Below are 9,237 nucleotides of genomic sequence, written 5' to 3'. Positions count from 1 at the left end.
CATCACAGGGTTTTCTGCTTTTGGGAACGTCAAGGATGAAGATTCTCCTCCTGACCCGGTCCGAGCCTTGGTTCTGCTGTTCTACAAACCTCCAGCTGATCCTGAGTCAGAACACGAGATTAATGTGTTGATGCTGCCAAAAAACGTTGTTCTGAACAATGTGCTGCGTTTCAGGAAGAAATTAGATGATAATGAGATTTTCCTGGAGACGCCTCCAAATTGCAAACTGCAGCCGAATCAGCTTTACTCTCTGTCTGTCTCTCCCAGAATCGACTCGGTTCTGGTTCAGCCCACAGAAGCAGAATTTGATGCAGAATCCTATGAAAACTACGTCCCAACGTTCCAGGTGGTTTATGAGGAAATGATGAAACACATCATACTGTCTCTGAGGGACAGCAGCTCCAGTATTGTCTGGGACAGACGAGCTCGTCTTTCTTCTGCCAGAGTCAGAAGATCCTGTGGACCGACCCGACAGAACCTCAGTCCAAAGGAGAAACTGATGGAGATAAGGATCGACTTCATAGATGGGGTATCAGGCCCAGTTCTGCAGAGTTTGATGGATAATCTGCTGAAGGAAAAAGTCATCAATGATTCTGAGAGGGAGGCAGTGGAGGCAGAGAGAACCAGAGGAGACAAAGCTCGAGTTTTAATCGACACGGTGAGGAGAAAAGGTGATGATGCAAGTTCAAAGATGATCTGCTTCCTCTGTGATCTCGACCGCCGCTTCTCTGAATCTTTGGGGCTGATGTGAGGAAAAATCAGGCAGAATGTAAAAACTGATGTTGAGAGTTAATTTTCCTGCTAAAATGTGAAAATATTGAACCTTTAGTGAAGCTTCATGGCTTGTTTTGATAAAAAATTAGGTTAAACTTTGCAGAGGTTAGTGATACCTGCAGAAAGGACTGAGCTGAATATTACTGAGATGGAAGTGAAGAAATCATCAGTCAAACCTGATGGTTTGTTTCTGTGGTGCAGCAAACATGAAGCGTCACATTTTAAAGAAACTGATCTGTAAAGGAGGATCTGTCCTTCAAAAGTATAATAACTGAAAACACACAACCTTAGAATGTATGAAATCGTGTGTCCAGGATGTGTGGGGTCTGCAGTGATATTAGCTACCATTTTTTTTTTATTTACAGGTAGTTGAAAAGCATAAAAAAATGTCGACAGAAGCATTTATTGTTTATTTGGTACGCATAGAGAGTGTGAAGTTACTTATGTTCAAATGTCAGTGAGAACTGATCATATTAAACATAAAGTCATTCAGATAACCTGTGGAAATGGGATTCAGACTTCAGTGGTCCAACTTGATCATACACTTGGCAGCAGGTCCGATATTTGTATGGATTTCATTGTTTGTTGTGTTTTATTATATGTCCACATTATGCATTATTCCCCCCAGCTCTCTTTGATGGGTTACAGTGTGTCTGCATGAATGGTTATAGCTCACACATATGAAAAACATATGACAATGATATTAAATAAATACTGGAACAAATAAATTAATTCATGATTTCCACAATATTTATTTTAAAAATTCTGAAAACATGGAACTAATTACAAAAATGTTTTTTAATGAATGTATTTCTGATATTACTTGTATTTTTACACCTATTTACTGTATTATTGAACTGTTTGTGCTCAATGCTGATATTTAAAGGTCTCTAAATATTCTTAAAACGAAACAAGAAAAATAAGTTGATGCGCTTGTATTTTAACTTTACGCACTCTTAGACGACGACGTGAACGCACCATGATTTAAGCCAATAGCTTTTCGAGGAGGTGTGGCTTTGATATCTTGCTGAAGTCTGAGTTCAGGAGGAGCAGGAGGTGCAGTGGCGCAACTACACATTATTCAGGTGGATGCGAAAACAGATCGGCGCCCCCCCCAATACTTTTGCATACCGAAAAAGTGGGAATGTGTTGCATACCCTGCATACCCACTTTTTGCGCCACTGAGGAGGTGGCAACTTGGGCAACGGAGTCCGGGATCAGGGAAGGGTGGTGGCGGCAAGGCATGGCCAGGCTTTGAATGGTTTTAAAGATGTCAGAGGGAAATGATGTGTCAGGAAGTGATCTTATTTTGTTGGGGGGTTTTTTAGGTTTTATTGGCTCTAGTGGCCTTTATTTGAAAGTAGTTTAACAGGAAGGAAGGTAATGAGAGAGGTGGGAGACATGCGGCAAATGTCACCACCCAAGCCTGTGTTCATCATCATAAGGACCAAGGCCTCAATACGTGGGTTGTGCTTGGCCCCTGCGCCACCACAGCACCCCACAGGAAATGGGAAATGGATGAGGGTTGTGATGGCGGGGGAAATTAAGGTATATAGTATACTCAAAAAGCTAAGCACAAATGCAAAAAATCAAGACAATAGTCTGTTTCTGAGGCTGAAGGAAAAACAATTATGATGAATTTGGAGAGGCCAATTAACCTGACAGTCATGTTTTTGGACTGTGGGAGGAAACCCATGCACAGGGAGAACATGCAAACTCCATGCAGAAGGAATCAAACCCAGAACCTTCTTGCTGCAAGGCAACAGCTCTACCAACTGCACCACTGTGTAGCTCCAAACATGTATTGATTAAAAATCTCATAAATACATACAGTTATAATAATTATTTTGGTTAAAATTCACATACACATACATATACATATACACTTTTCTCTCTGTTACAGTTGGAAAAGTGAAATATGTTAAAGTGCTGGGAGATGGATCTTTATTGATCATTTGTAATGATGTTAAACAAAAAGAAAGGACACTGAATATAAAAAAAGTTATAGATGAGAATGTGAGAGGGAGAATGCTAGATGAGAAGAAATACGTGTGAGGCGCAGTGGCGGCTCCAGAATGTTTTTTCTGCAGGTGCTAAGGGGGAGATAAGCATTTTACTGAGGGTACCATGACAGATCTTTTTTACATTATAGTTGTCAACACACACGCATTAGTATTGTTATTCTTCAGACTGATTTGCATTTATTTGACACTTAGACGTCAGCACAAAGCCTTGAATCAATAGCCAGATTACTTCCAGATAATATTACATTGTTTAGGTTAAAACAGTTTTTATGATAAATGGGATACCCTAGTACTGACCCTTTGCAAGTCACCTTAGTATTACAACATTGTGACTTTATTCAATTATGACGAACTGGAGCTCCCTGTCTGAAAGACAGCTCGGCCTGCTGTCTGTTTTCACATTCTGAAATCTGTATTCCGATTTTAATCGGTGGCTATGAAGGCGTCATATGACTGCGACAATTTCAAATGAAAAATGTTTAAGGAAAATGCTAATTGCTTCACCAAAATAAACCTGCATCAAATATCAAGGCTGTATTATGTTGGTTCTTTAATATGTAAATGTTGATTTTTTTTTAATACTTGGTTTCTAGCCCGGAAGTAACATATTCTACTTCCGCCTACCTTGTCGGTCCATTCAGCAAAGATGGCGAGTGGAGGGGTGGCCGTGGCTTCGCTATGGACCGAAGTGAACCGCTGCGGACAGAGTGGCGACTACACCCGAGCTCTGAAGGCGCTTTCTAAGAGTAAGAGTCGGTTCCTGACAGGGCCGTCTTTAAAACTCGAGCCGCGGTCGCTGTTAGCGACATACTGTGCTGGGGATCATTGCTACTCAATAGCATGTTGCTAAGCTAAAACTGTCAACTCTGTAAAGGGAGACGTTCCGTTTTTTGTTGTTTGATAACCTCAGTGTTTCAGTTTATGAAACAGACGAGGAAGGTGCGTTGTGTGTCATGTTAGGTCACTATTGAGTTACATTTTCTCACTAGATTTTGCACCGGTGTATTCTGACCAATGACGTGTCCCTACCCTGACCTACTGTTGAGCTAAGAGGAGTTGATTACCACTTCAACTTTCATATTTTGATTTCAAGTCAAAGTCAGATCTGTAAAAACTATAATAATAAACACACATACGCATATTCAACATTGACATTTCGTTGATTTGCATAAGTAGCAAAAGGACATGATACTTGCATCAATATGATAGAAATTTCTTATATCACGTAATAGTGAATAAAATTAAAACAAAAAAAGGTTAGTGCACTTATAATTATTAATTAGGTCTTCAGAATATTAGGATATTATGTTGTTGTGATGTAGGGTTTGTAACTGCATCCCTAGTGGTTTACAAACTTAAACTGGGTTGATAATTCAGATGTAATTTGATCATTTTCTTGCTTTTATTATTTTATTTAATAACTTTTTTTTCTTTTTGCTGCCTTTGCTATAGTTCTGCATGAGAACAGGGACGATGTGACGGCCCTTCACTGTAAGATTGTTTGCCTTGTTCAGAATGGGAGCTTCAAGGAGGCGCTGAACGTCATGAACACTCACACCAAAGTGCTTGGGAGGTAAACAACTACCAAAATATTAAATTGTTTATGTTTCATATAGGGCTGCAACTAACGATTTTAGTATTCTATCGATTTAACAATTAATTGGCACATCCTGCAGATATTCATTTAAACACTTAAGCCTTTTTTATACATCATTAGAAATACAATAAAAGATGCAAATAAACATTTTATTAACTAAAATGCAATAAAAATTTGTTTTTTTCCACACTTGATCTTTTGTAGCTCGAGTTACAAAATGCTTCAACATGTGAGAGACTCATCCCACATCAATACAATACAGTGTAGGACGAATCTGTGGAATATACTTTCAATTAACTAATTAATAATTTGATAGCAAAAGGTACTTAATCTGAGATCTTTCTCATGCATAATGTGAACTAGGTGGAGTTAAAACTATGTCACTTGAGGACCATAACATATTTACAGACAAGGTTTTCTAACATCTTAAGAGCAAAGTGTATAAATTTTGTGCTGTTTTGACTTAATTACTGCTCTGATTTTGTAATTTTTAGCAAATTAAAGTTTTTGAGTCTGGGTGCTCCATTTATCGATGAATTAATTACTACATTAGTCGGCAATTATTTCAATAATCGGTTCAAAGCGATTAATAAAATTAATAGTTTTGTGAGGTTTAAGAAATAAACATAATCATAAAAACCTTCAGTTTGTAGAACAAAAGAAGAATCAGTTTGATTAGAGTGAATATTTAAACTGAGATTTTAAAACTGTCTGAATCTGGGAAGTGTAATTTTCTCTCTCTTTATTTTTTTTATATATTAGTGAAGTTGTATTTGAGAAGGCGTACTGTGAGTATCGGCTGAACAGAGTGGAAAGTGCGCTGAAGACCATTGAAAGTGCTCCTGACCAGACAGACAAGCTGAAGGAACTTTATGGTCAAGTGGTGAGACTGTTTAATGTTTCTACTGTTGTCTTTTCTTGGAGAAAATTGTACTTATTATTGGTGTTCATGTAGCTTGTATTTCTGATATACATCATTATAAATACACATAATTACATCCATTAATGTCCTGGTTTAATTTTTTACTAAATCTCACTATTGGCATCATGGAGACAGAGATTAAGCTTTTATTGATCAGTGTAATGACTTTTCCTGGTGCACTGTGGCTTCATTCTTCCTGTTCAGATGCTATTAGTGTGTCAGATGATCTGAACTCTTCTCTTTGTGTAGCTGTACAGACTGGAGCGCTACGATGAGTGCAAGACCGTCTACACAGACCTGATCAGGAACTCTCAGGATGAGTACGAGGAGGAGAGGAAGACCAACCTGGCTGCCGTAGTGGCTGCGATGAGTCAGTGGGAGAAGGTGCTGATGGTAATGCTCAAACATAGATCACATTTCATCTTTTTTCACTACAAAACATGTAAAATTAACAATTATCTACATTTTTGACGAGTTCAGTATTTTTACAAACTTTTTTTCATATTGTGGCGATTCAGCTTTTTTAAATTTTGTTTGTGACACAGGATAAAGCTGTGAGAATGATATATAAAGTGAATAATAGAGAACATACTTATTGTTTATTCAATCAAATATCCTGGAACTAAGAGATTTGGTTAAAGAGATTGTTGCCAATTCATTTACAGAAGTTCTTTGTCTTAAACTCAAGTGACAGAAATAACAGAAGGAAGTATGATTTCAAAAATAAAACTGTGCTACTTTAAAAACAATTGTGTATGGAGTGAAAATATGGAATAGTTTGAATGAGAAGTTGAAAAAATTCTCCACTATGAGCCAATAATTAAGTTGTATACACTTTAGAGTCAACAATGGAGGGAATGATATACGGTTTGCAACTTATATTGCTAACTTAATGTGAAATTTTATTTTGTAAATATTGAGAAATAGAAAGGACTTGTGCAAGACTTTATTTCTTCCTGCTCACTCGAGCATAATTAGTGTTGTAAGATGGTGAACTTGTAAATTATTTCTGAAATTAGTCAAATTGAGTGAATAAACTCATTATTTGTTTTATATTCATTTATTTTTGAGAAAAACTGAAAACTAAACGTTCATCAGAACCGAATTAAACACCCAAAAATTCACAATAAACTGAATAAAGTTGCTGAGCTCAGAAGCTTAAGTTGCATGAGTGTGATTTTATTATTGTTGTTTTTTAAAAACTGATCTAGAGTTGATCTTTTTTCCTTTTTAGGAGGATCTGGGTCTTTCCGAGTCGACGTATGAGCTCTGTTACAATACTGCCTGCGCTCTGATTGGTCAAGGGCAGCTGGCAGAGGCCTTCAACACACTACGGCAAGCCGAAGGTCAGCATGTTTATCATTACTCACCTCGTCGAACTGCTACGTTTCCATTCATGTCTAAATCAAGTGTTTCTATTTTTCTGTTTTTGGCAGAACTTTGTAGAGTCTCATTGGCAGAGGATTCGGTAAGTCATTGCTTTTATTTTGTTTATAAAAATTAATTCCAGATGCTATAAATGCCTGTTGTTATCCTGTAAGTTTGTAAAGTTGCGAATTATTGAGAAGATAACAGGTTTGAGAAGATTATGAACGCTGTTGTTCATTATTCTTGAAGAGTTTATTATTATACTAAAAGTACATGAGGGGGCATGTCATGTATTGTAAATTTATGTTTGTTTTTGCAAATATGTAAAATATTTTCCAGATAATTGCACACAGAATCTATTTGCTAAAATAAAAGATTTCCAGACTTTAATTACTTATTGGAGAATTTTACCCAATAAATTCCTTTCAATACAGAACATGTGACTAAACATTTGCTTTTGATATATAAATGTATCAAAATAAAAGCAAATGTCAATCATTGCAAACAATATTTCCATTTATTAGTAATTAATTGTTAATGTGGACAATTTTTAAATGAGTCTTTTGCTTCAAGCATCTTTATTCCTTAATTTTTTTAATTAATCTATTGTTTAGTGTAATTTTAAATCAGATTCCTCCAAGGAAACTCATTCAATTATATTTTTATATATTTTATTACATTGCAGTTTTGTATTTGTTCTATCAAGCTATGAATTAATTATATGCAAAATGTTCCACGTCCAGCAGGACAGAAATAAATAAATAAAATTAAGCTTTTTTTTTTTTTACAGATGTTTATAATGTGAAATGCGAGTTTAAACTGGAAGTTAATAAACTAGACCTCTCCCTAGTCATTTCACACCTTCAAAATGTTATAACTTAACATTTTTTGAGCTAACTTTGAAGCCATTGTTCTGTTTAAAAACTGTACAATAAAAACTATTACAATATTTAGATTATTTATTAAATTGTGAATTAATTTGATCTTAGAGGCATTTGACTTAAAACCAGCTATTGTGTTTGTGGCTTGAAGATTGTTTAATTTTGCCACCAGACAGCGATCATTTGTCGGTCTGTTTCAGGACGTGACTGAAGAAGACATCGAGTCGGAGCTGGCGGTCATCCATTCTCAGATGGCGTACATCATGCAGCTGCAGGGCCGAACAGACGAGGCTTTGCAGCTTTACAACCAGGTCATCAAGCTCAAGTGAGTCCAGACTCTGCTCAAGACGTGTTACTGAAATAATAATAGTGTTAAAAATATTTTTACTTGGGAGGCAAACGATTAATAAACTTAGGATTGTGGATTAATGGTATATATGGTTAAAATTGTTAAAATCGATTAGACCTTATTTCAGTGTTGTAGTTTGGCCTCCATCCAGCAGAGGACGCTGCTGGTCATCCTTAAGCGGGCCCAGAAACAAAGATGGCAGCCGCACCAGAACCAGTCCGGTGTGAGTTTAAAAACTCACCTTATGCGGTTCTGTTTAGAAATATAAAAGCTCAACAAGCTAATTAAGTTTTATCCTAATGGCGCTCATTCAGCCGAGCTGAAAAAGCAACATGTCAATAAAAAATGACTAATATGAAGATGAGGATGTGATCAAATAAAAGCTCAGGGTTTAGCGGAGAAAATTTGTAGCATGATGGAAAAAATTTGATTTTTATGGCTTTGATGAGTTAATAATGCACTTCATGGAGCGAAGTTTTAAAATTCCTTCAAGCGCTACAGACAGTACTGTATGAATATCTGTATGTTCATACTTTATTCTTTTAATCTTTTATTTTTCTATTCAGCAACTTGAGAGGTTAATGACAAACTCTACATATTATAAAACAATTAGCCCTTTATGTAATGGAAACACAGATTTTTAAGAACATGACCACTTCATGTCAGCTCATTTTAAACACAGTATTTCTCGTTTTAACATCTTGAACGGCTGATCCACGGTAATCTGATCTGGTTCCAGGCCCTCTGATGTCGGGCTTCTGGCTGTGACGGCCAACAACATCATCACAATCAATAAGGTGGGGGCAGAGCTAGCCATCCTATAGTGAAACCTCCTCACCTAAAAACGCCTGATAATAACAGCCTTTCTGTTCTTTTAGGACCAAAACGTGTTCGACTCAAAGAAAAAAGTGAAGCTCACAAACGCAGAAGGTGTGGAATACAAACTGGCAAAGAAGCAGCTGCAGGCCATCGAGTTCAACAAAGCGCTGCTGGCCATGTACACTAATCAGGTGAGGAAAATGCTCTGATTTCATTCACTTCTTCTACATTTTATGGCTCTGTTGTAATCCGGTCTGGCTTTGTGGTCTGGATGCAAACAGGCCGACCAGTGCAGGAAACTGTCGTCCAGTCTTCAGGCTCAGAACCCGGGTCACCCTCGACCCGTCCTCATCCAGGTGGCTCAGTTGTGCAGGGAGAAGCAGCACAGCAAGGCGGTGGAGCTCCTGCAGGTGAGCATCCAAGTTCAGATCCTGATTCACATCAAATTCAGATCCCGATTCACATCCTGATTCACATCAAGTTCACATCCTGATTCACATCAA

The 9,237-nt window shown here is 37.2% G+C and overlaps 2 protein-coding genes across 2 annotated transcripts in view; both read left to right on the top strand.

Moving 5' to 3' along the window:
• LOC103471913 (uncharacterized) overlaps positions 1–1,113 on the top strand; it is a 3,179-nt gene extending 2,066 nt beyond the window's left edge. Inside the window, exon 2 of the mRNA XM_008421183.2 lies at positions 9–1,113. Coding sequence (XP_008419405.2) covers positions 9–751 — 743 coding nt within the window. The 3' untranslated portion in view covers positions 752–1,113. The remainder of the gene's footprint in view (positions 1–8) is intronic.
• A 2,304-nt stretch (positions 1,114–3,417) lies between these two features.
• The window catches only part of srp72 (signal recognition particle 72), a 10,511-nt gene continuing 4,691 nt past the window's right edge, over positions 3,418–9,237 (top strand). The window contains exons 1-10 of the mRNA XM_008421155.2: positions 3,418–3,544; positions 4,251–4,371; positions 5,158–5,278; positions 5,567–5,710; positions 6,552–6,663; positions 6,754–6,785; positions 7,767–7,891; positions 8,655–8,712; positions 8,794–8,925; positions 9,016–9,144. Of these exons, the coding sequence (XP_008419377.1) occupies positions 3,445–3,544; positions 4,251–4,371; positions 5,158–5,278; positions 5,567–5,710; positions 6,552–6,663; positions 6,754–6,785; positions 7,767–7,891; positions 8,655–8,712; positions 8,794–8,925; positions 9,016–9,144 (1,074 nt within the window). The 5' untranslated portion in view covers positions 3,418–3,444. The remainder of the gene's footprint in view (positions 3,545–4,250; positions 4,372–5,157; positions 5,279–5,566; positions 5,711–6,551; positions 6,664–6,753; positions 6,786–7,766; positions 7,892–8,654; positions 8,713–8,793; positions 8,926–9,015; positions 9,145–9,237) is intronic.

Source organism: Poecilia reticulata, linkage group LG10 (genome assembly GCF_000633615.1).
Source record: "Poecilia reticulata strain Guanapo linkage group LG10, Guppy_female_1.0+MT, whole genome shotgun sequence".
Classification (NCBI taxonomy): Eukaryota; Metazoa; Chordata; class Actinopteri; order Cyprinodontiformes; family Poeciliidae; genus Poecilia; species Poecilia reticulata.
This window is presented reverse-complemented; position numbering and strand designations above follow the sequence as displayed.